Here is a 26,748-nt window from a genome sequence, read left to right as displayed (position 1 = left end):
TGTTAGCACCAAGTTAATAAAGGACTCGTATCTACCTTTACTCTATCTGTAGATCTAGCCACTACTTACTGCGTATCTAACATGCCAGGTACCTTATACTGTTCCCGCATGCCTCCACAACGCTGTGCGCTACAAGGGGAATTAAAGCACAGGGAGTAAAGACGTCACTGGAGAGCGCACATTGCATGAATGACTAAGTCAGGATGTAAACTAGCGACTGCTTCAGAGTTCGTCTGAAATCTGTTGCTCAGGGAACCTCGCCACGGCAAGAGGCCGGGGTGACGGACACCTCTTCTAACAGGGGATTCCTCCCGCTCCCACGGCGGGGCCCCGGACGCGCGCGTCTCCAGGGCCGTCTTCCGCCTCCGCGCGCGGAGTCACAGCGCCGCGGGGCCGGCCTCACTTCCGGGGAGGAAGGGAAAGGAGGCAGCACCGGAAGCGGGCAAGGTGCTGTGTAATCGCCCGGCAGCTGAGGTGCTAGGATCTCCTAAGATGCCGGATTACCTCGGCGCCGACCAGCGGAAGACCAAAGAGGACGAGAAGGAGGACAAGCCCATCCGAGGTCAGTTGCCACGGGCAGGGGCTCCGGGCCGGGCAGGACCGGGCTTGGCCCCGAGGGGAGGCTGGAGTCCCGCTCGGCGCTCTGTCCCCTCTGCGCCCTCGGTGACTGGGTCTGGGCGGCAGCCGGCTCACCTGCCCGCCCTCTCTGTCTCCCTCATCCCATCCCGGTCTGTGCCCCTCTCCCGCTGATCGCAGTGTCTATTCACAGTCAGCTCTCAGGTCTGGAAGGAGTCATACTCCCTGCTTGGCCTTCAGGCCTTGAAAGTTGCGCGGGCGGTGCGTGGTCGCCTGGATCCTCTCCCCTCCCCTCCTCCCCCTCAAGTGTGACAGTTGGGTGCTTGTCACCGTGTAGCCAGGATCCTGCGACATAATTTTTTAAAAAACCATTCCTTTGGCTACATAATGCATTCACATGCATAAAACTCAAAAGGCGGAAAAAGATACACTGAAAAGTGTCTCATCCTTGGCCCCAGCCACCCGCTTATCCACGGAGGCACTAATGTTGCCATTGTGCGTTATCTTCTAGACATTTTCTATGCATATACAAGCAAGTTTGCTTATATATTCCTTTATTTTTTTTTTACTTAAGTGTAGCATGCTTACATCTTGCTTTTTTCCAATCTTAGTATGTCTTAGGGATAAGTTCGTATTAGTGTATAGAGAGTGTTGTCTGTCTCTGCATCTGCATCGTATCTCACTTTATTTGGTTACAGTAATGTATGTAGTTAATCGTTATTGATGGACATTTAGATTTCTTGCAGTCTGATGGCCGTTATAGAGCAATGAATAACCTTGTTCATGTAACTTTTACCACATGCACAAGCGCAAGCTGTAGGGTCAATTTTATAAATGGGGTTGTAATTGATAGTGCCAAATCACTCTTCTTAGAGACTCCAAGACTTGACACTTCTACCTACAGCGCATGAGATATGCCCACCATATTCATACGGGATTTCTTCCCCGGAGCCCCTTTTGTAGTCTCATCTTTATGCTGTTTTTTTCTTTTGTTCCTTATAGGCTATTTTTAAACGTTCTTATGGTAGTTTTTTCCTGTCTTTTCTCTTACTCTTCCCTTCCTAAACAACTTCAACCTCTCCTAGCACCCTAGCTTCTTCATTTCCACCCTCCCCCAAAGAAAGAGATTTCCTCCCTACTTTTCATCCCACACTCTACTCTTTGCCTGGAAAGTATTTTAGGACATGGCAAATCTCAGAGGGACTCAGTCACCGAGTGGAAAACTTAGTTACAGAGATTTAACATTTCATTCTGTGTATTTCTCTGGATATGTTATCATTCTGTAAATGGATTAATAAATTTATTCCTTGGATACAGTTATGACTAACGTGTATAGAATTTTATGTGCTTCTTCATCCATATCTTATTTGTTCTTTATAACAATGTTGTACAGGTACAATTAGTATTATCTCTATTTTTCAGATGAGAAAACTGATGCTCAGAGATTAAATGTTTTTTCTAAGGTTACTTAGCAATTGCATAACCTTGCTGGCACTAGTGCCCAGGTCATTTGGATTCTCAAACTCTGTTCTTTAGGCTCCCTATTCGTGTTGTGTCGCATCACTTTGAGACTCTTCAGCAGCTATGTTATGTACTATTTTAATCAGCCTTCACCCAATTAGATAAAAGTGCCTTGAGTCCAGGAACTATTTGGTGGTTGTATTTATATCATTACAACTTTGCATAACTTTTCTCTCTCAATTAATGCAATTTGAATTGAACAGAAAACAATTGTTAGCTCTAGTTTCTTTTATTTGAATCTCATGTATTATCTCTCTTCTTTTAGCTCTGGATGAGGGGGATATTGCCTTGCTGAAAACTTATGTAAGTTCTTTCAGTGTCTACAAAATATAGATGTTTTATATTGAAATAGGAACTATTGTTCTTGGCACACTCACTCGTAGCTTAACAGCAGAGATATGTTCTGAGAAATGTGACGTTAGGCGATTTTGTCGTTGTGTGACATGATAGAGTGTACTTACACAAACCTAGATGGTATAGCCTACTACACACCTAGGCTATATGGTACCAGTCTTATGGGATTGTTGTTGTATACGCTATCCATCGTTGACTGAAATGTCGTTATGCGGCGCATAACTGTATTGTCCTTCCAAAATAATTAGAGGAGAATGTCTAGCAGTTTATAGTAATCTTCACTGAAAAAAGTTACCTACCTACAGTTGCTATCTAGAATAGATCAGAGTAAACATTCAGAGTGTCTAAGCTTAGACATTATTTTTATACTATTTGTAATTAAAATGTGGTACTATATTGAAAGATATTTGAAATAATTTACACAGATGTTTACCGTATTTAAAATGTATATAACTTAATTAGATCTGAGATGGAAAGTTTTAATGCGTAGAAATGGGCTTGTAGTTTTGGATAATTTCAGGCATGATTTTCATTTGTTGTCTTGCGTAATGGTGCATTGTCTGTTTAGGGGAAAATATTGGTTCAGGAATACTTCTGAAAATGATAATACTCCCTCTCTCTTCTTTTACTGCACAAGTATTATTCGGGACAATAATAGCTATTAAGATTGTAACTGTTAAAAGTTTTTGTCTGTAGTTTAATAAATTGTTGATATCCGTGTGTTCTAAATAAACTGATCTTTATCTCCTAGGGTCAGAGCACTTACTCTAGGCAGATCAAGCAGGTGGAAGATGACATTCAACAACTTCTCAAGAAAATTAATGAGCTCACTGGTATATATTTTTCTATTCTTGTTTCTTCTCTTTAAATGTAATGCATTAATTATATCAAAGGAATTTACTTGTAAACATTACTCTTTCATGAATTACAGATTTAAAAAAAAATTATCTTTCCTACCTGTTAAGAAATGGGATCTCATTTAGTAATCTCTTTCACTACCTTTTACAAGCAAGTTTAAAGCTTAAGCAATTAAGAAACATCATCATCCTTTAAGCAAGTAATGTTTCTGCTGGTCCAAGCCAAGTTCAATAAACCCTACTAGACAAGTCAGAATTTCTTATTGAATAAAAATATGATCTCACATGGTACTGCTTGAAGTAAGTGGGCTATTATCTAGTAGCTGGAACCTTTTCTTCTTGGGAACTTGAGTGGTGAAGTTTTATAGTATTTGACCTGCACAAACAAATGTCAAATATGATGTTAAATTTTTGGCTTGTGACTACTTTAGGGCAGTGGTTTTCAACTGGGGTGATCCCTCCTGCCCCTGGACATTTGGCAGTGTCTGGAGACATTCTTGATTCTCATGACTTGAGGGGGAAGTGGTGCTAGTGGCATCTAGTGGCTAGAGGCCAGGGATGCTTTCAACCATCCTGTAAAGCACAGGACCCGCCCCACAACAAATCATTCAGTCCAAAATGTCGGCAGTGCTGAGGTTGAGAAAGCCTCAGCGTGATGCATTACATTTCACTGAATTTTGTAATCTCTCTTTATGTAGGTATTAAAGAGTCTGACACTGGCCTGGCCCCACCAGCTCTCTGGGATTTGGCTGCAGATAAGCAAACGCTACAGAGCGAACAGCCTTTGCAGGTTGCAAGGTATGCATAGTGCTCTGTGGAAATTTATTTTTATCTGTACATTCAGGCACTTTTTAGAGTCTCAGGTGTAATGCAATAGTTCATGAAGAATTTTAATTCCAAATTCCAAGTAAATAAAACTTTCTACAAAAGTATCTAGGGTTAAAATTCAGTAGGTAAAGACATACTCATATAAAAGATCCAAATGATACAGAAGGATACAGAGCAAAAGATGTACTCCTCCCTTTGCATCCTTGGTGTCCCATTACCCCTTCCTTAGACAAAACTACTGAAAACAGTGTGGTCCTCTTAATCCTCCTATGTATCTTTATGTATATATTTGCATGCAAAGAAACATCCTGATTTTTTTTTAGACATACCTACATATTCTGGAAATCTTTCATTGTCTTTGATATAGATGTACCTCTTTATTTCTTGTTTCTCTTATTTTTTTAAACATTACATATTCTGTAGATGTTGGGCTGTTTGCAATTTCTATTATACACAGGGCTACAGTGAACATTCATGTTAAGTATTTCTCTGTGTACGTGAATACATTTCTGTAGAACAGCTTACTGGAAGTGGAATTATGGGGTCAAAGGCATTTGCAGTTTTGAAAATCTGTGGAAAAAAGTGGTTTGACCAGTTTACACTTGATTTACCAAGAGGGTCTGAGGCAAATGCCTGTGTGCCTGATCAATGTATGATATGATTATCAATTTTTACACTTTTGCCATTTGGGAAAAAAAAAATCTCATTTTAATTTGCATTGTGCTGATTACTAGTATGATAGCTAGTTCTTATACTTATTAAACATTTGTATTGCTTTGACCCTTCATGTTTTGTTTCATTGGGTTGTTTCTTGTTAATTTTTAGGAGTGCTTCATATATTATACATATTAATCTTTTCTTAAATATGCTACAAATATTTTTTCCCAATCTGTCACTTGACTTTTAACTTCTTGGTAGCTTTTGTTGTACTAATGTTTTAAATTTTTAGGAGGTAAATAAAATATATAAATATTTTCATTATGCCTTTTAGGTTTTAATGTTGCTTAGAAAGGCCTAGCCCAATCCAAGATTATAAACATATTCTCCTGTGTTTTATTCTAATCATAGAAAATTTTGTTTTAATTTTACCTCTTTAATACAGCTAAAGGTTATTTTTCTTTCCTTATTCTTCCTCCCTCCCTCCCTCTTTCCATCTTTCCTTCCTTTCACTTGTTTGTTTGTTTTCTAGTTTTACCATGGTTTTAAAGAGTTAAATAGTTCTGTAACAGCAGCTGTCTTTCCTAATTCCTCTTCCCTAGAGACACCTGTTATTTTCACAATTTTTAGCTGGTTATTTTGGTTTTTACCTTCATGTTTCTTTTTTTCTTTTGTGAGGAAGATCAGCCCTGAGCTAACATCCAATGCCAATCCTCCTCTTTTTTCTGAGGAAGATTGGCCCTGGGCTAACATCCGTGCCCATCTTCCTCTGCTTTACATGGGACGCCACCACAGCATGGCTTGACAAGTGGTGTGTTGGTGCACGCTCGGGATCCGAACCTGCAAACCCCAGGCCGCCGAAGCGGAGGGCGCGCACTTAACCGCTATGCCAGTGGGCCGGCCCCTCTACCTTCATGTTTCTAATGGAGAGTGCTAAGTCTTGTATATTGTAGATTGCGTCTTGATTTTTTAGTTTAGTATTATCTGTGGCTTCCCACCATGGAAGATGAAGACTTCGTTTTGTTTTATTTCCTCTGCCTTCATCCCAAAAACATACCCTTCCTATCCCTGCATCTTCCTAATGTAATTAAAATTTTGGTTAGGTCAGGATTCAGTGTTTTCATAGTGATGGCTAAGAAAACCCTATTCACAAAAAGCCAAGTAGTAAACTGTGATTACTTTTCCTTTCTGGTACCACTTTTTGTTTTCCTTGTCATAATTGTCTTGTTTTTCCATTCGCCTGGTTTTCTATGTCTATTACTAACTCAACCCCTAGTTTCTCCTGATTGTCTAAATAGCATTCAGATGCATTAGGTCCATCAGGTTTCCTCTCGGGTATAACTCCTCTGCGTCAGCTGCTTCAGGTGTTCTCTCTGCTCCTCCTTTCTGATGAAGGCTCTCCCAGCCCTTCCCAACCTGCTTAAGTTTGGACCGTTGCCCTTTACTCCTATTGAATCACAATCATCCTGTGACTTCTTACCCTGGAGGTTCCCTGTGCCTCTCTCCTGTTGCCTGTGTACCATGAGTTTCTCTTTTTGGTTTATTACACCCTCATTAGGTGGGCTGTATATTCTCTGGAGCTTCCTGAAAGAGGCTCAGTTGGGAGGTAATATTTTGAGATCACCTGTGTCTGAAATTGCCTTGGCTGGTATAAAGTTCTTTCTCCTTCAGAATTTTGAAGGCATCATTTCATTGTCCTCCACCTCCTGGTGGTGTTATTCTGAAGCCATTCTGATTCCCAGTCCTGTATATGTGACCTGTTTTTCCTCTGAAAGTTGTAGGGTCTCCTCTTGTTCTCACTGTTCTGAAATTTCATGACTACCCGCCTTGTTGTTCGTGTTTTCATCCATGGTGCTGGGCTCTCATGTCCTTCAGTGTGGCAGATTTTTGTGAAACTCTCTATTTGTCAATAATTTCTTTCTTTCCATTTTCTTGGTCCTTTATTCTGGACTTCTCTTATTTGGATATTGGATCTCCTGGGTTGCTCCTTTAATATGCTTATCTTTCTCTCCTTTTCTTTTTTTTTTTGTCTTTTTGCTCTATGTTTTTGTGAGGTTTTAACTTTATCTTTGAGTCTTTCTATGATTTTTTTTCTCCCATTTCTCTTCTCAAGTTTTTAATTTCTAAGAGCTCTTTTTTCTTTCAATGTATGTTTTTTGTTGTTTTCTGAATGTCCTGTTCTCATGTCGTGGTTGTAATATGTTCTCATTTCTAAGGAAATTAATGATAAATGGAAGGTTTCTGATTCCTCCAAGATGCCTTTTTTTTTCTTTGCTTGTTTGGTGACCATCTTTTATGCCAGATGTCTGGTAATCTTACTTTGGGCTTTGGTTTTAGTGGGAGACCAAAAAGCTGATAGAAGCTCTAGATTCAATAGTGAGGCAAGTCGATCCTAAGCTTCACCATAGCTTATATAACTGGACGTTTAGTTGGGGAGCCTTCAGTGTCAGTATCTTTAAATCTTTTCATTTGGACAGTCATTTTTCTCAGAGAAGTTGTTTTCAGTCTCCTCTTGTTTCCAATATTTTGGAAGAACAGTGGAGATAGAGGGCTAGGGAATTTCAGCAACAGGTTCATTTCATGTTTACTTGCGCTTCCCCTCTCACCTCCGACCTTCCTCATTTTTAGTAAAGTTAACCACCCTCCACCCCTTGGCCCAGCATTTCTTGATACCTTCTGTTTTACTTTCTCCAAAACATTTTCATCATCTCCAAAAGAAACCCCATACCCATTAGCAGCCCCTTTTCTTCTCTCTCCCTTGCCCCTGGCAACTACTAATCTACTTTCTGTATCTGTGGATTTGCCTATCCTGAATATTTTATATACATGGAACCATATAATGTGTGACCTTTTGTTTCTGGCTTCTTTCACTTAGCATAATGTTTCAAGATTCATCCATGTTGTAGCATGTATCAGAACATCATTTTTTTTTTATAGCCAAATAATATTCCAGTCTAATTTTTCTCTTCATTGATATTCCCTTTTTGGTGAGACATTGTTCTCATACTTCCCATTAATCCTTTAGATATTATTTCCTTTAGTTTTTAAAAAATGTTTATGATACTGTTTAAAGTTTTTGTTTAGTAAGACCAATGTCTAAGCTTCCTCAGGGAAAGTTTCTGTGGACTTCTTTTTTCCCTATGTATGGGCTGTACTTTCCTATTTCTTTTTTGTGTCTCATAATTTTTTGATGGAAACTGGATGTTTTAAATAATGTGATATTCAGCTCTGGAAATCAGATTTCTCCTTTCCCCAGGGTTTATTATTGTTGTTGTTTTTCCTTTGAAATGATTTTGGTCAGCCTCTTCTTAGCTCCAACTGGTAATGTTGCCTCAGACAGTTAAAAACAGTTGCCACTAATTGTTTCCAACAAATGCCTGTGGGTAGGACTGTTCACATAGAGTAAGCTCTGAGTCTGGTCAAATAAAGACAAGTTTTGAGAATGGAGCTCTTCAGCTAGCTGCCAGACAGGTCAAATAGTGACAGTTCTCTGGGGGTTGGGATTTTGGGGCGCTTCAGACTCATTCTCAACCACCACCACCCCCCAGTAGCTGCTAGGCTGCTGATTTTCACATTTACCATGGTTGTGAGGCTGTTTTTTTCCCAAGTCTACCACTAAGCTGGAGAGAGGAGGATGGGATTAAAGTGAGTTAAAATGCAACAAGACTAACTGTTCTTACTGAGATTCAGCCATGTTTCTTGAATAGATACTCTTTGGATTGTTACAAGTCTGTAGTTAATTTCCAGAGTTCTGAAAATGTTGATTTTGACTGTTGTTGCCAGTGTTTTCTTTGCTTTTAAGGAGGAGCAGGCTTTTCAAAGTCCTTACTCCTCCATTCTGCAAGTTGAGGTCCCTGTGTATATATTTTTTCAGGTGTGGATTAAAAATTCCTTATCTGTGCATACGGTGTTGGCAGTGTCTGTCAGATAAAGTAGTGATAGATACTTTCTATATATATAATTTTACCTCCCTAGTAGACCTTGGCTAGTAGCAGAAAACAGCATCCCATCACACAATTATGCTGCAAGGAGAAAGCATTCTTTACCTTATATTCAGCTCTACCTATATGCACACTCCAGAGACTATTTTGTAGTTCCCTGTATTTGTTGCTACAGCTTATGACATGAGTTCTTTCTACCATGAGTTCTGTTTTTTGTTTTGTTTCTCTTCAGTAGACAGACAGTATGGAAGAGGAAAGGCAGTAGACTACTTTCTACTCTGATGTACATGGTAGTACATTTGCCTTCATAATGTCACACAGAACAAGAACACATTTAAGTTAAAAATAGCAACAACAACAACACAGATTCAATGCAATCCCAATCAGAATCCCAATGACATTCTTCACGGAAATAGAAAAAAGAATACTAAAATTCATTTGGGGCAACAAAAGACCCTGAATAGCTAAAGCAATCCTAAGAAAAAAGAACAAAGCTGGAGGCATCACAATCTCTGACTTCAAAACATACTACAAAGCAATAGTAATCAAAACAGCATGGTACTGGTACAAAAACAGACCCACAGATCAATGGAACAGAATTGAAAGCCCAGAAATAAAACCACACATATATGGACAGCTAATTTTCGACAAAGGAGGTAAGAACATACAATGGAGAAAAGAAAGTCTCTTCAATAAATGGTGTTGGAAAAACTGGACAGCCACATGCAAAAGAATGAAAGTGGACCATCTGCTTTTGCCATTCACAAAAATTAACTCCAAATGGATCAAAAACCTGAAGGTGAGACCTGAAACTATAAAACTCATAGAAGAAAATATAGGCAACACACTATTTGACATTGGTCCATAAAGGAATCTTCAGATGCCATGCCTAGTCAGACTAGGGAAACTAAAGAAAAAATAAACAAGTGGGACTTCATCAGATTAAAGAGCTTCTACAAGACAAACGAAACCAGGATCAAAATAAATAGACAACCCACCAGCTGGGAGAAAATATTTGCAAAACATATATCTGACAAGGGATTAATCTCCATAATATATAAAAAAACTCACACAACTGAACAACAAAAAAACAACTCGATCGAAAAATGGGCAGAGGAAATGAAGAGACACTTCTCCAAAGAAGATATACAGATGGCCAATAGGGATATGAAAATGTGTTCAACATCACTAATCATCAGGGAAGTGCAAATCAAAACAACACTAAGATATCACCTCACGCCCGTTAGAAGGGCTATAATCACGAAGACAAAAAATAACAAATGTTGGAGAGGATGTGGAGAAACGGGAACCCTCATACACAGCTGGTGGGAATGCAAACTGGTGCAGCCTCTATGGAAAACAGTATGGAGATTTCTCAAAAAATTAAAAATAGAAATACCCTATGATCCAGCTATCCCACTACTGGGAATATATCCAATGAACCTGAAATCAACAATCCAAAGAGGCTTATGCACCCCTATGTTCATTGCAGCATTATTCACTATAGCCAAGAAGTGGAAGCAACCCAAGTGTCTCAACTGAGATTGGATCAAGAAAATGTGGTGTATATATACACAATGGAATACTACTCAGCCATAAAAAAGAAAAAAAATTGTCCCATTTGCAACAACATGGATGGACCTGGAGGGTATTATTTTATTTTTTTTATTTATTTATTTTTTTGTGAGGAATATCAGCCCTGAGCTAACATCTGTGCTAATCCTCCTCTTTTTGCTGAGGAAGACCGGCTCTGAGCTAACATCTGTTGCCAATCCTCCTCCTTTTTTTTTCCCCAAAGCCCCAGTAGATAGTTGTATGTCATAGTTGCACATCCTTCTAGTTGCTGTATGTGGGACGCGGCCTCAGCATGGCTGGACAAGCGGTGCGTCGTTGCGCGCCCAGGACCGGAACCCGGGCCGCCAGTAGCGGAGCGCGCGCACTTAACCGCTAAGCCACGGGGTCGGCCAGTGGAGGGTATTATGTTAAGTGAAATAAGCCAGGAAGAGAAAGACAAACACCACATGCTCTCACTCATATGTGGAATATAAACCAACACATGGTCAGAAAGAACTGTATTGTGGTTACCAGGGCCAAAGGGGGTGGGGGATGGGCACAAGGGGTGAAGGGAGACATGTATATGGTGATTGACAAACAAAAATGCACAGCCTAAATTTCACAATGTTATAAACTATTGACATCAATAAAAAAAAATTACACAGAAAAATAGCAACAATAAAAATGGATTTGAAGTATAAACTCAGGAAAGAATAAAAACACATTTATTACTTAACTTGATGTAAGACAAGATGACTGTCTTCTGGTAGGGAAAATAAAAAGGAGAGTAACTTAAGATATAGAGGAGTAGCACTAATAAAGGAATATAGTTATGAAAATCAAGAAACTAGAGAACTGCTTAATGATGGAATATTTGGGTGTAATTTTCCAGGGGAATATATCTTTTGAAACTTTTATGGCTTGGCTGAAGTTGAGTGGATCCTTGGGATTGAGCATATTCTACAGAAAAAGATCTTTAACAGTGGCCCAGTTTCTGTAGTTCTAGTTTACACCTGCTCATTAGTATACTGCATGCCCAGGAGAGAATCTGGTTACTTGAATTCATTATTAGCGGTTTAGGTTCTTTACTCTAATCAAGCCTTTTGCTGTGTTAGATGTACAAAGATAATTAATGCTGATTCAGAGGACCCGAAGTACATTATCAACGTGAAGCAGTTTGCCAAGTTCGTGGTGGACCTCAGTGATCAGGTAGCACCTACTGACATTGAAGAAGGGATGAGAGTTGGGTAAGATTTCTGTTTACGATAAATACTCTTCTTTCATTAAAGACACTATGTCACATTCACATCCTTTTCTTTCTTTTGAATGAATGAACTGGGTGCCATGGAATACCGATGGAAAATCTAGAAGATTACTACCATTGAACATCCTTTCTTTTGCATCTGCTTCCTTATCTCCCACCTGCCTCCTTTCCCCCACCCCCGCTTTGGCTTTTTATGAATGGCTTCAAATGTCATAATCAAAGTCAGTGCAGAATTTTAGAGTTGAGTTTGCCAATTTAAGGTAACATGGTGTAGGTGGAGGAAGCACTTACTCTAGGATAGCTATGAGGCTTAAGTGAGTTAATGTAATTAATGTATACAGAATACATGATGATTCACTCAGTAAATTTTTTTCTTTCATAATTTTATTTATTTATTTTTTTCCCCCAAAGCCCCAGTAGATAGCTGCACATCCTTCTAGTTGCTGTATGTGGGACACGGCCTTAGCATGGCCGGAGAAGCGGTGCGTCGGTGCGCGCCCGGGATCCGAACCCGGGCCGCCAGCAGCAGAGCGAGTGCACTTAACCACTAAGCCACGGGCCTGGCCCATTTTTTTTTTTTTTTTTCCTTCACTCAGTAAATTTGAGTGTGTTAATGAGGATCTTTTTTACCTCCTTAGGGTGGACAGAAATAAGTATCAAATTCACATTCCACTGCCTCCTAAGATCGACCCAACAGTTACTATGATGCAGGTAAGAAACTATGGGAGGGAAAAGGAATGGCATGACTTTGAATATAATTGCCTCCATCTCAAAAATTTTTGAAACTTTTAACTAATAAACTGTTAACATGTGGGTATTTATTGAGGAGTTCCCAAAATTTTTTAAACAATTTTTCAAGTGAGAAAGTCTTTTTCAGTCTTTATTTTACTAGTTTGTCTCTCACTTAGTGTCATAACAAGTAATATAGCACATGGTTCTAGGACACTGGGCAATGTATTCCATTTTTATTAAAATTCTTACTTGGTATAAGTCTGATTTTTCTTTTAGGGTATTGGGTCTACTCTATTTGGACGAGTATTCAAAAGCCTGTGGCTATATGTTGTACATTTTCATCCCTGTTTTAGGTGGAGGAAAAACCTGATGTCACATACAGTGATGTGGGTGGCTGTAAGGAACAGATTGAGAAACTTCGAGAAGTAGTTGAAACCCCACTACTTCATGTAAGTGGCTGAGTCTGTTGCATTTTAAATTTCTTTGTATAAAGATGTGACAGCCTTTTGTGTACTGTGCACTAAAATTGCATATATATCAGACAGCTTTTAAAATTTTATATTTTCCTCAATGAAAATTTTTGAGGGCATAGAGTGTAAAGGTGTGGAGAGTTGGTAAGTTCCAGAAGAGAGAAAGCAAAAGGATTGAGTGGTCAAACCTGTTCAAAAGAAGAAATATCGGCTAGAGTGACAGAGGAGGTTGAGGTGTAACCTTTAGCACTATGTTATATGTTATAGGTTATTGTAGAAGAAATCATGTGTTTTAATGATATCAAGAGGAAATGGGTTTAAGTTGAATCAAATTAAGCTTGGGAGGATAAAGGAAAACTAGGATATTAAATACTAGATAATACTTTTGTCCTTTAAAAACTGTAATTTTTTAAAATTAGCAAAAAAATATGTTTTCTTATGCCTGGATAGTAGAAACACCTTTAAAAGCCTTATGAATTGATATGAGTCTAGTTTAGATCCTATGCCTTAGAATAAGTAAAATTCTTGTTTAGATCAAGTATATAGATTGTGGACTTAATTTTGGTTTAAATATATTGATGTAGAAGTAGGCTTATTTTTATTATACAGAAGTGATAAGTGTAAAAATTGTGTCTCCATTACAGCCAGAGAGGTTTGTTAACCTTGGCATTGAGCCTCCCAAGGGTGTGCTGCTCTTTGGTCCACCAGGTACAGGCAAGACACTCTGTGCTCGGGCAGTTGCTAATAGGACTGATGCTTGCTTCATTCGAGTTATTGGATCTGAACTTGTACAGAAGTACGTCGGCGAGGTAAAGTAAATTGATCATAATCAAAGAATATGTAGCCCTGTGAAAAATTTATAAGGCATGGTTGAAATTAAAATGGCAATCCACATTGGAAGATTGAGACCTGAAATTTCTTGATTGATGGATTGTAATTAGTAGTTCAGAAGCCACCAACCTGCCTTTGTGGTCATTTGGAAATAAATAGCTGCTTAAAATTTTTAATCAGTGTGCTCCCTACTGAGATGACATTTTCTACAGATTTGGTTTGTAAGATGAATACTCCAGAAATGCCTAGTGAATGCGCTCACAGTGTGCTTTCACTTCAGGGCCAGCGTTCTATGTTCTGCTGAGAGAGAGAGAACGTAAATTGTCTATATGGATGTGCATGGATGTGTATCCACACACACACACATACATTGTTTTTTCATTAGAGAGCAAGTCTAGGGCTGTATATAGTGTATCTGGAACATTAATTAGTATGCTCACAATAAGGATTAGAAAAGGAGCTGCATGGGTTTAGACATGGTTTATTCCCTGATCAACACTTACAAATCAAACTCAGTGATCAGAAATGCCAAGTGAGAGATCAGATACTTTTATTTCCTCAAGTTTTACTGATTGAAATGGTGCCTTTATTTTATTTAACAGTGTTAATTTGACCTCTTCGGGTCTTAAAGTTATTGGCTATTTAATAGGTACAGAATCATGAAATTAACATTGTTTTGAGGCTAATAAGATCAATTTGATGGACTAGGTAACAAACTTCAATATTTTTGAAAAAGCTTTAGGTAATAATCATTGAGAATACTGTTAGGAATATTGACAAGTTTGAAGCATAACTTCTTATTGTATTTTAAAAGATTTTTAAAACAACTCTGAATTAACAAATTATTTTTCTCATTAGGGGGCTCGAATGGTTCGAGAGCTCTTTGAAATGGCCAGAACCAAAAAAGCCTGCCTTATCTTCTTTGATGAAATTGATGCTATTGGAGGTATGAATGGTATTTAGAGAACTCTTTTAGGATTGGGTTTCATGAGAATTGTAAAGTGATAGTGTAGAGTTCTCCTATGTTAAACTTATACAAAATTTTAATTCCCCCTTTTATGAGCTCTGGCAATTTGGAGCCACAGATCTAATAAACAATAGGGCTATACCATAAAGGAAAAAAGAAACATTCTATAGCATTACTATTTCTCAAAGTGTTTATCTTTGTATTTTCCTAATTTCATTCATATGACACATATTTTCACACTTTAACAACTCCTAACTTGGGATACAGCTTCACTTAATGTGATAAGAAAGCACTGGGGTATAATTTAATTGGTGGTAGTTTTTCATAAAGTGTACATAAAATAATGTTATCGTTGGCTTCAGAGTTGGTGAAATATAGTATTAGCTGTGCGACATAAGTTATTTTAACTCTGAGCCTCGGTTTGCTCATCATATAAAGGGAATGATAATTCCTGCCTTATTTCATGGGTTTTTGAGAGGTTTTAAGTAAGTAATAAATGTGATAGACTTTGAAAACTCTAAACTGTTCAATAGGCCTTGGCTCTTCCTACAGTCTATAACGGTAATAATCCTTAATAGTTGGAGAAGTGTCATATGCCCAGACAGTTGTTATTTAATGAACTTAGTGACAAAAATGACTTGAAAATATAGTGGACCCTGTAACACTGTTTGGGGACTGTGGTTAGGTTACCTAGAGTCTTGCTTTATTGCTGGGTTTGGATATTCTGTAGTTAAATGTCTTCAAGGGCCATAGTTTGACCACATTTATCAGTCCAGTGGTGTGACTCTGAAGTCATTTTTATAGTATCCTTGGAATAAGCCTTGTGATGTCAGGATGCTGTGAAGCTATGCTTTCCAAAGTGGATTGTGTATAATACAGTATTGGGTGCAGGAATACTAGAATTTTTCTTTGTATTTAATTTTAATCTAATTTTTAAAATTTTCTTTTTTTTTGTTTTATAATGTACATAATACATTAATACAACAGTATGTATTTATACAATTTAAAAATGAAAATATATATTTGGAGGCCCTTATTTTTGGCACTATTTTGAAATGAGAGACTGACATTAATCCAAAGCACTCTAATATATCCAAATCGGTGTTTTAGTAAGCCTGTTATTATTCTACTGTATTATGGATTTAGCCAATATTTTTAGAGGACAGTTTTGAAAAATTTAGGAGAGTCTAACAGTTTCTTACAGACAATCAAACACCATTATGGTGCTAAAGTTTGCATGTATTCTGTTGCCTAGTCCAGGTGTATGTCGTGTTAAACAACCGAGGTCTTCTTGAGTGATTTTAAAAAACAAAACTCCTTAAAGAAGATTTTAAAAAATACTGTAAAGGAGCCTACATTAAATAAATCTATGATGAGTCCTTTCGAAAGATTCACTTTCTAATTGGTTTTGTGTAAAGCACGCAGAAAGGATTTGTTTAAAACTGAGATGTTCCCTTGCGCTGGAGAATATGATCTGAGCTGAGATTCACAGTACTTTCAAGTTCTGCATAGTGCTACTCCTAAGTGGCTGTGAAGAGCTGATCTTCCTTTCATCTTCTCAGGTGCTCGTTTTGATGATGGTGCTGGAGGTGACAATGAAGTACAGAGAACGATGTTGGAACTGATCAATCAGCTGGATGGTTTTGATCCTCGAGGCAACATTAAAGTGCTTATGGCCACCAACAGACCTGACACCTTGGATCCAGCACTGATGAGGCCAGGGAGATTGGATAGAAAGATTGAATTTAGCTTACCTGATCTAGAGGTAAGAAAATCATTTCATTTTAGAAAAGAGATTCTTGATGTTTTTTCCTGTGATGTTTTTCATTTTAATATTTGTCAATTCTCCTATTTTTAGGGTCGGACTCACATTTTTAAGATTCATGCTCGTTCAATGAGTGTTGAAAGAGATATCAGATTTGAATTGTTAGCACGATTGTGTCCAAATAGCACTGGTAGGTTGAAAGCTCTTGCTTATATTTGCTGGTCTGTCTGTTCAGGCTGCTTTTATTAAGCCTCTTATTTTCTTTTTGTTTGAAAGGTGCCGAGATTAGAAGCGTCTGCACAGAAGCTGGTATGTTTGCCATCAGAGCACGGCGAAAAATTGCTACGGAGAAGGATTTCTTGGAAGCTGTAAATAAGGTCATTAAGTCCTATGCCAAATTCAGTGCTACTCCCCGCTATATGACATACAACTGAGCTCTGAAGGCTTTCATGAAAACTTTTAATTGGAATCCTAACCATATATAGACTTAATAGTAACCATTCCACACAAAAAGTAAATGGTTTCAAAATTGTGTCTCTTTTCTCTGTAGTACAATAAAAGGTGATATCTAATGTCATTTAAAAGCTTATTACAATGTATGTTGACTGTTTTTTGAGCCACTACCATTTAAGGGTTCCCTATCATAAAGTGCTTGCTTAGACCATGTATGTTCTAGGCATATGCTGGCTGGGTGCTGTATGTATATTATCTCATTGTGTCCTCCCATCTGCCCAGTGAGGTGGATCTAATAGATCTTGGTCTAATAGATGCAAAAACTTTCCTACCTAATTTACTTCTAGCAAAGCTGGGATTCAAGTCCAAGTTTGTCAGCTCTATCACCTATGCTCCTAACCATTATGTTTTTCTGCCCCTCATCAAAACAGCCCATGTAGGCACATGACCACATGCCTTTTGATGGTTTTTGTCCTACTATGTTGAATAATAAAGCTTTCGCCAAACTTTTTTAAGGTGGAAGAAGAATCTGATGTAATTAATGTTTTGCTTTGCCATTTGACTTGATTTCAAATTAATCAAAAATTGTTGCTTTTAATGACCAGTGAAGTAGTAAGGCAAGAAGAAAAATATATACACATAATAATCTAATAATATAATTTAGAAAATCCAGAATTGGTTTCATATAGAAAAGTACTTATTTTCATTTTATAAATTAATGGTTTAAAATTTTGGTAAAGTTCCTGTTAGATTTCTGGTCTATGGTGAGGTATTTCTGAAATAAAAGTTAGTTATATTAGAATCCTCAACATATGTCTTTAAAATTACTTCTTGTGCAGCTACGACCGAATCCCCTCCCCTCTTCCACCACAATAATCCCCCCCAAATACTGAGACCCAAGCACAGTAAAGAATATTTTTATTGCAGTTCAATATTCATAAATAAGTAATGCAAACTAGAGCTGGATACATTTTAATTCACAAAAGAAGAAGCTGACAACATAGAAAATGCTCTGAGTGTTGCATTGAAAAATTTAAAATATGAGTTTTCATGCAGAAAAATTAAAGCCCTTCATTCATAAAATCTAACCAAATCCTTCCTTTCTTGACTTTTCATTTTTGTGAAACTGATCAGCAAATTTTTTTTCTAAGCCTGCCATAGTCTCTCATGAGGCATGAAGTAGAGCGAACCATTTCCAGGTTATGCTTATAATAAAATAGACTCAAGTGAATGACTGACTAAAGATGTATGTAAGGATTTAGAACACACTCTTTGAAGTCTTACCACTTCTTTTTCATGTAGCCACATACATCTTATGCACCAGTTTGAGACAGCTTATATAGGCTATGTTGCACTCACTCAGGCCTAACATATGATGATAGGCTCTGAATAATCTTGACATTTCAGTTAGTTACATGACGAAAATTTGGCCACACATCAAATGTACAATGGATTTTTTTTGAAGAATTTGGGTGTTTGTTTCTGCCTGGGCATATGTTTGCAGATAGCATCAATACTATCTGTATTAGCATGTTAGTATTCTATTAAGAAAGATAAAATATTCACTGGGAACTTCCCTACACCTAAAATATGTGTGTGTGTCCATATACATGTGTATATATGTGTGTCTGTAGAAGCACATATATGTTTATACATACATCAAGGTGCTGACAGATCAGAATACAAACGGTTTATGAGTCTCGAAAAATAACACTGTAGTGATCCTTTAAAGAATACTTTTTTTTTTTAACATTTTAAAAATGTGAATAGATTTATAAAAATTTAATTTCCACAAAGCTCAGGTTCATCTGTTACGTAAAGTAACAGTACAATGAAAAACCTGGTAAGCCTTTTCAAAGGCAAGATGGATTTTTGAGATGCAGGTTACCTGGTGCAGTACTAGCTTTTGAACATTTTGTTGTTGGGACTTCAGGGGTTTCAAAACCATTGCATGCATTTTGGTTGGCTATATGTTTGGAGAATTAGAAATACTTTTATCAGTTCTCAAACCATAGTATCAAAAACCTAAACATACTGAGTCCTAAAAGCATTCCTGAAAGGTACACTAAAAAGGACCAACAGCATTTTTGCACTCACTAAAGCATACAGGCTCACACCAAGGAAGTTTTTGTTTGATTTTAGAATTTAAATTGATTTATATCTTTAAAGGGGCAGACATAATAGATAAAGCCTTCCCCACCACATACCCTGCCCTCCCTCTCCCTCCCTCATCCCCTCACAAAGGCACACCCCTACCCTCCCCACCCCCTAAAACATAGAAAAACACACCTACCCACTCCAGGGCAGGTTCTTTGGGTTTCCTACCCTCTCCTTCAGGCACACATGAGGGCAGACTCATTTTCTCAAAATGTACCTATGGAGGCAGGCACCTCCTCTGTTAAACAGGTAAGGATACAGGATCAAACCACATGGAGTAGATATTTTAGATGTTACTTGAAAACTACAAAATCAGCTACTTACTCCCAGGGCTTGCAGAGGATTCATATCCTTCACTGTTTTTCTGAGTCCCACTGCAGGTGAGATTGGCAACTGGGATCCCACTATCAGCTGCCGTATGATTGTACGGAGTCAATGTCTATGACATGAATTAGGAGTTTCCTGGGCCTGGGTTCACAATTGTTTTCAAACTTATTCCATCCATTCATGAGGCAGAGATCAGCCACTGTCATATTGCACGGGATTTGAGAAAGAAAGGACTTCTCTATATGGGACCTTCCTGAAAACGGCTTTCTTTCCCATATTGCCATAAAATAAGGCTAGTCTAGTCCCTATATCTGTCAATGTGGATTGTGCCCAATTTGATAGGGCGGTAAGAATCTGAATTTGAACCAGAGCTGAAAAACAAAAAGTCATATACTAGCAGCTACTAAGGTCCGGAAAGAAGGCAGAGACAAAACTTAAGTGAAAAAGGTCAGGAAATTTTCCACTGTATGAAATAATTCTGAGTAAAACATTCCAACATATTTACATATAGATAAAATATATTTTGAAATGCACTCTAGTGTTCTCAGAGGCATGCCGAAATAAAAACATTTCCCTTCAGTTAGACAAGTGCTTTTTATGTACATGGTAGAATTCTATTCAAAACAAGTTAAAAATTAAAGAACAGAAAAGTTAAATACAAATTTGTAAGGTATAGACACTTTTTCTGTACACTATCAATGTATCAACTAGGACTCAAGTATCTGCTATGTGTAAAGCATTGTTGAAGACTAGTGCTAAAGACTATGCAATGAAGTCTTGTATAACATTGTTCAAAATCCTTAAGTTCTAATTTAATGGCTGAAATGATGCAGGCCCTTTTACAAAAGTTTCTAGTATATGCCGAAGTGCTACAACTACATGCTCTTTCAGAAGGCAGTCTGTATCTGAATGCAGATGTATCTGATCTTGCGTGTGATGAGTGCAAAGGAAATAACTGGATGCCAATCTAATTTCACTCTAGATCTAGATGAAGTATAGGTTAGAAAGGAGGGGTCTTCTTTGAATTAAATTAGTAAAGTCACTGAGAAACCTGATAGGAGTTAAAGCAAACACACCATAGAGTCTGGTTTTAGGTAGACCCTTGCTAACAGTTCTGTCCTGGGATCTGACCACTCTTCCTCTGGCAGTATTTTCTTCATGAAAACTAAAATAAGGAATGGATAAGAAAACATGAAAAAGACAAACCATTAGCAGGAAATCTTAGCAGAGGCGGCTTCAGGCACGTTGGCTAATACTTGTGCTTTGATTTAGAGTGAGCTGGTGGTTAGAACTACAAGAGTAAGAACTTCTGATGACAAAAGTTGGCTTAAAAGTCTCCCTCACTCCTTTTGAACAACTATAAAGAGTATTTGAAATAAGTATTTTACTCACTCATAGGCTTAAAAGTGAGTTTGATGAAGAATTAACTGATAACTTTTATGGACTTCTAAGGAAGATATTAAATTATACCTAGCAGTTAGCTTTCTTAAATACATGGTCTTTAGGGTTACTTCACTATCAGCAACAATAACAAATCTTCTAGGGGCTCCTACTGGCCACAGTTGTGACAATTTGAGTACCAAAAAGAATAACTGTAATGGACTGAAACACATTAAAACTATAAAAATCTTAAGTCTATAATTATACCAAAAAAAGAGAAATCTAAAAGAACCTAATTTGTCACCATCTATTAAACCAACTCCTTACTCTGAAGTTGATAATTAAATGGAAAAAATAAAACAACCTCCCTTTCCAGTAAGAACTGTATTTAAGGATGACAGCTCAAGTTCAGGAAGGAAAGCTGCACTTTACATGGAAACATCTAATAAATGCAGAAAAAATGAGAATTGGAAAAAAAATTCACAAACCTAAATGAAATTACTGATTTAAGAAAAGATTATCACTAGATGTTAAAACCCCCAGGTGAATGGCTAATGGAGAGCTAGGCATTCATTCAGTGCCAAAGGAACACCACACAGATAACTCACTAGTCACAAAGGAGAAAACTTAATTGGGGGACTAGGCCATCATGTTAATCCAGTGACCTATTTTAGCATCGTTAATGGTAGGTCAACCAGATATTCTGTGTTTCCTGATGTGGTGTGATTTGAAGCATGTGTCTCATCTGTGATATACTCTAACAAAAAAATGTTTTATTCAAATCCGTGATGCCTTTAGTTATAACTTCTAGATTACAAGTAGTTCAGGGAATAAAGGGACAAGCTAACACCTTGAGAAAGCAAGTAGACACATTCACAAGATAGGATTCTATGGGACAACTGCCCCAGTCTCTTTAACCAGTCAATGTCAAAAAAGGGACTGTGCTAGATTAAGATAGACTTAAAGGGGGGCTGGCCCAGTGGCGTAGTGGTTAAGTTCGCACGCTCCACTTTGGTGGCCTGGGGTTCACAGGTTGGGATCCTGGGCACGGACCTATGCGTTGCTCATCAAATCATGCTATGGCGGCATCCCACATACAAAATAGAGGAAGATGGGCACAGGGGATTGGCAATGGATGTTAGCTCAGAGCCAGTCTTCCTCACAAAAACAAAAAAAGATGGACTTAAAGGGACGTGACCAGATGTAGAGTAAGTCATAGAATGGATACTAGTTTAGACAAACCAACTACAAATATGGGGACAACTGGGGAAATTTGAATATGGTGTGAGAGAAAAATATTCAGGAATGAGAAAGTGGAGATTGTTGACTGAAAAAAAATAGGTTATAGAATACTATGTAGAGTATGATCTTATTTTGGTTAAAAGATGTAAATATATATGCATAGAAAAAGATCTGGAAGGATATGCATTAAGGTGTTTACAATAATCTTTAAGTGGTGGCAATGTAATGTTTTTATTTTCTTATTTTTGCTTGTCTATTTTTTCTAATTTTCTGCAATGCACTTATATTGCTTCTATAATAATAAAAGATTATTTTAAAAGAACTTCTAGAAAATTGTGGGTTTGCCCCCTGCTAGATAACTGATTACATAAAGTCTGTAGACCAACAAGTTCAAAAGCAAGGAACCAATACCCATCTGGTGACAGCATATCTTATTTGTAGGTAAAGTACTTAAAGGAAATAAATTCCTAAGTGCTTGGATGACAAAGATAATACTAAAAAGTATCAGAAATGTCACTGCACAATAAATGCAGGCAAGAGGCCAATTTATCTTTGAAATATTCAATTAAAAAAACACAAGTAAGATACATCGTGCTATGCGTCATTCACCCTCCAAATCAAGCCTTGAGTACTAGTATTTACCCTTAGAAAAAAAAAAATCTAGTGTCTAGTATTTAGAAGGTGTAAATTAGTAATCGCATGAGAGGCTTGTACCCCATTCCGGGGCTGACTTCCTCCTCTAGGCCTCGGGAGTGGCATTGGGCTCGGAGTCCTCCTGGGGAGGGGGAGCCGAGGCTTCTTGTTCAGCAAGTGCCTCTCGAACTTGGCTGCCTAAAACTGCATCATGAATGCTGTGGAACAGCAGCTCCTTTAAGGCAGGATTTTCAAAAAATCGATTTTGATTGAGGTCATTCACAACTTGTGCTATAAAAGAAGAAAAGAAAATTAGTCCACGTTCTGAGTGTCAGTCTTGAACATTAAAAAAAATAAAGTAACACTTTTGTATAGTTTAAATATTAAAATGATATAGTAAAAAGTCTCACTCCAATCCCTGTCCCCAGGACATCATACTCCCAGTTGTAGGAAGCTCCTTTTATTATTTTCTTGTGTAGTCTTCCAGTATTTCTTTATGCAAATATAAATAAATATAAATATATATTCTTATTTTCCTCTTTTTCTTACCCAAAGATAGCATATTATATATATTATTCTGGATTTTTTTTAACTTAATTTTTTACCACTCATGGTATTCTATTGTGTAGATGTACCCTAGTTTAACTGATCCCTTTTGTTTGACACTTCGTTTTCTCCAGTCTTTTGTTTTTATAGACAGTCCTGTGATTAACCATGTACGTGTCATTTTGAACGTGTGCAGCACATTACTGGATTTGCTGGGTTAAAAGGTAAATGCGTCGATAATTTGAAAGCCTCCATAGAGGCTGTTCCATTTTGCACTCTGCCCAGCAGTGTCTGAGAGCGCCTGTTCTCCCACAGTATGCCTACAGAGCATGCTGTCAAGTATGTTTAATTTTTGCCATTCTGGCAGGTGAAAAGTGATAACTTTATGTAGATTTCACTTTCAAGCACTGTTTTAACCAAAATTTAATATAAAACAAAAACAGCAGGCAAGGTATTCCAAAACCATTGGATAGAAAAACCTAAGTGATTTTATATAACTATAACATGTTTAGGGCAGCCATTAAATAATTACTAAAAAATATACCAGCCCAGAACAATGGTTTATTAGCTCCTTTCCTCCAACTCCAGTTCAGGAGGCCTGTAACAAGTAACCCAATGATGTGGGTGCGTGTAAGTGGCTAATGTCAAAGCTAGCTTTAGAGTGATTTTCAGAAGAATAATTTCCATTTTCACCAAAAACTAAAATAAAGGGAAAATATTTCCAAATGCAGTTATTATAAGGAAAACAAAACTAAAACGTTAAAACTTCTTCCCGTTCTAGAAGGGTACTCACCACTGCATCCTGCTAAATACACATAAATACCGACATCTCCATATTCCTTTACAATCTGTAATAATGTTGAAATAAAGTTTAGTTTCTCTTGACTCTGTGCCAGATGCCAGTCTCTTTCTATCAATATGTATTTAATGATATAAGACACTCTAGTTCATTCACTTGAGCTACTTTGCTTCAATAATTATGCATTTTTGAGCTAATCATTTAAAAATAATTTTGTATTTCTTTTGATTTTTATGTGGACAGTGATAATTAGGGATATCAAAGAATTCTTGTTAAATTTTATGCATAATAAAAGTACTATGGTAATGATTTTTAAAAGAATCTTTTTGTAGAGATGTATATTGAAATATTTACAGATGATGTGACGACTAGGATGAGCTTCAAAATGAGAAAAGGGGAAAGTGGGTGTGGGGAACGAACGAAACAAGACTGACCAAAAATGGATAATTGCTGAAGCTGAGTGAGAGTTACATGGGGGTTCATTACACTAAGCTCTTTACTTTTGTATATTTTTGAAATTTTCCACAAGCAAAAGTTGTAAATAACACCACCAAAAATGAATTTTAAAAGTTGAAAAGGGACCCTAGTTCAACTCTGATTTTACTGATGGTGAAACTAGGCAAAGAGATATTAAATGACTCGTTTAAGATGATGCTTACCCCTGCCAGAGTTTTTACACCAACAGAATCAATAAAATTGACTTGTGTAAAATCTAGAATGACGGTGTGGACGTTATCCCCTGGGGGCATAAATCTTTGCAGTTCTTCAGGAAATGTGCTCTTGGTGACTATTGGGGGAAATTTTATTTCATCATCCTCTTCTTCAGGCTTGGTGCCATCTTCTCCATCTACTTCTGCATCCTATGTCAAAAATTAAACCAAACCAGAATTCTATGAACAACTCACATTTTGGTTCTGAGAAAGAAGTGCAAGGGAAAATTAGTCCTTATATTCTCAAGCTACTGACTATACCAGATCTCTTCTAAAATATTTGCCATATCCCAGCCTTGTAATGTGACCAAAAAAGGATGTGTACATAATATTCAACTTGAGCTCAGTTTCTTTTCTTCTCTTCCTCCTCCGTTTTTTTTATCCAATGAAATCCACTCTCCTTAGTCATCATATCGGTTTTCCCCTAACTTCTAAAATAGTTCCATTAACTTCAGCATGACTGACCCATAAGCCTGAACAGCAAAAACCGGTCTTTGAGGTTTTTTTTTTTTACTATCAGCTGAATGAGTCTATGACAAAGTACTAACGGTAAAATTTATTAAGGTACTGTGTTTAAAACAATGTTCTCCTGGGCTCATATCACTATTTATGTCAGAAGCATTCTCAACACTGACATTATCGTGTATCTTTAATATATAATAGATACTTCTATTGCTTCCAAGCTTTCCTATTTTAGGGACTTCATGCTGTGTTAAAACTTCAATCATGAATAAAGGTGGGGGGCACTGCAGATCAAGAGAAAGGGAAAATGACAGCGAAGAGCCCACTCACCACTTTGACGACAGTTGCGTTGGCCATATTTGCATTCCCAACTTCCTTAGCATACTTCTTCATGGCCTTTCTTCTAGCTCCCATGATGACAGCTGGGTTCACTCCAGTCTTACAGAAGAGCAATATATGCAAAATCACTTCTTGGCTCCCAGGAACCCACCCACCTGCAATTAATCTTCACATCTCCCCATGTGACTGTTTTTTATGCCAAGTTATGACCCCAACCCTTGCCCCACCTTTCCCTCAGATGCCCTGAACTGTTACTCCCTCATGAAAAGAACATTAGTAACCTTCCTTATTCTTGGTCTTGATTCAAGACAACCAGAAGCTAAAGTATTAAAGAGAATTTCTAAAGCAGCAGTTTTCAAACTTAGATCTCTCAGATTCTTATATTTAAGAGGCTCTGTGGGTTGATTGGGAGGTTTTCCTATATACTGGGCCATATGGGGTCGAGTTCTAATCATGACCAAAGGAACCCCCATGAACCCTAAAATAATATTTTCACTTTTTTTCTTAAAAGTTTTTTGAAAACGTAATATATGCAAATGATAAAAGAGAAGGAACAGTGGTGTTGGTTGCACAACAATGGGAATGTACTTAAATCCATCTACTGAAATATATATTTGAAAATGGTTAAAATGATAAATTTTATGTTATGTATATTTTACCACAATAAAAAAAAATAAAAAGAGAAAGAGAATGAAATAGCATAAAAGGTATACCAAGACATTTAAGTGACCCTCACATCCCTGTCAATCCACAGCCCCTCCTCAGAAATAATCACTCAATTTCTTGTGACTCACCTTTCTTTTTAATGCATTGCTATACAAGTCGCTATTTGCATAATAAATTGGGGCATTTATTTGGAATATTTTTATTCCGGGAATCTCTTTCACCTGAGAAATAAAATGTTAGTGAATTTTACACATGGAAATACTTCAGCATCAAAGCTGCAATTGCCTCCCTCCTCCGACTTGAAAATTAATACTGAAGTTGCTAAGGGCCCTCTTACAGTGTTTAGATGAAATAATGACACTCGACTCGACCTACTCATGCTCCCGGGGAAGGAGTACTGAGAAGAAAGCTTTTAAAAAATGCTTATCTTTCCATTTCTTTTAAAAGTCTTTATTTTATTTTTATCATAAAGTACAAAGAAGGAACTGAAAAATATTAAAAAAGAGAAAAGAAAACGGATAGGAGAGGGGAGGCTGCCACTCAGACTGTCAGAAGCAGGGAAATAAAGTGAACAGAGGTTTACATGGGTTGATTCACGGAAGGCAGGCAGGAGTCAAAACGGACCCAAGCAAAACAGAGTGAATATTTTATCAAGAAGCCTCGTGGAACTCTAGACCACAGTTTGGAAACAAGTAATTCAGCACATGATTCTTTGGA

At 37.5% G+C, this 26,748-nt stretch overlaps 2 protein-coding genes across 3 annotated transcripts in view; one reads left to right on the top strand and one right to left on the bottom strand.

The window, feature by feature from the left end:
• The first annotated feature begins 440 nt into the window (after positions 1-440).
• PSMC2 (proteasome 26S subunit, ATPase 2) lies at positions 441-16,906 on the top strand. The gene is made up of 12 exons (XM_058523883.1): positions 441-562; positions 2,363-2,400; positions 3,203-3,284; positions 4,007-4,106; positions 11,404-11,535; positions 12,191-12,263; positions 12,638-12,733; positions 13,399-13,563; positions 14,444-14,531; positions 16,115-16,317; positions 16,411-16,507; positions 16,594-16,906. The coding sequence occupies exons 1-12, from the start codon at positions 493-495 to the stop codon at positions 16,749-16,751; spliced, it is 1,302 nt and encodes a 433-aa protein (XP_058379866.1). The 5' UTR covers positions 441-492; the 3' UTR covers positions 16,752-16,906.
• A 2,928-nt stretch (positions 16,907-19,834) lies between these two features.
• Positions 19,835-26,748, bottom strand: part of SLC26A5 (solute carrier family 26 member 5) — a 32,592-nt gene continuing 25,678 nt past the window's right edge. The window contains exons 14-19 of one of the 2 annotated variants that reach the window (XM_058523844.1): positions 26,160-26,252; positions 25,357-25,464; positions 24,514-24,714; positions 23,849-23,903; positions 22,591-22,800; positions 19,835-20,419 (exon numbers count right to left, since the gene is read on the bottom strand). In XM_058523844.1, coding sequence (XP_058379827.1) covers positions 22,616-22,800; positions 23,849-23,903; positions 24,514-24,714; positions 25,357-25,464; positions 26,160-26,252 — 642 coding nt within the window. In that variant the 3' untranslated portion in view covers positions 19,835-20,419; positions 22,591-22,615. Of the gene's footprint in view, positions 20,420-22,014; positions 22,801-23,848; positions 23,904-24,513; positions 24,715-25,356; positions 25,465-26,159; positions 26,253-26,748 lie in introns of those variants that run through there. The other variant, XM_058523855.1, reaches the window with a different exon arrangement.

This window comes from Diceros bicornis, chromosome 3, assembly GCF_020826845.1.
Source record: "Diceros bicornis minor isolate mBicDic1 chromosome 3, mDicBic1.mat.cur, whole genome shotgun sequence".
Taxonomy (NCBI): domain Eukaryota; kingdom Metazoa; phylum Chordata; class Mammalia; order Perissodactyla; family Rhinocerotidae; genus Diceros; species Diceros bicornis.
The sequence above is the reverse complement of the archived record's forward strand: the minus strand, read 5'-3'. Positions and strand labels throughout refer to the sequence as shown.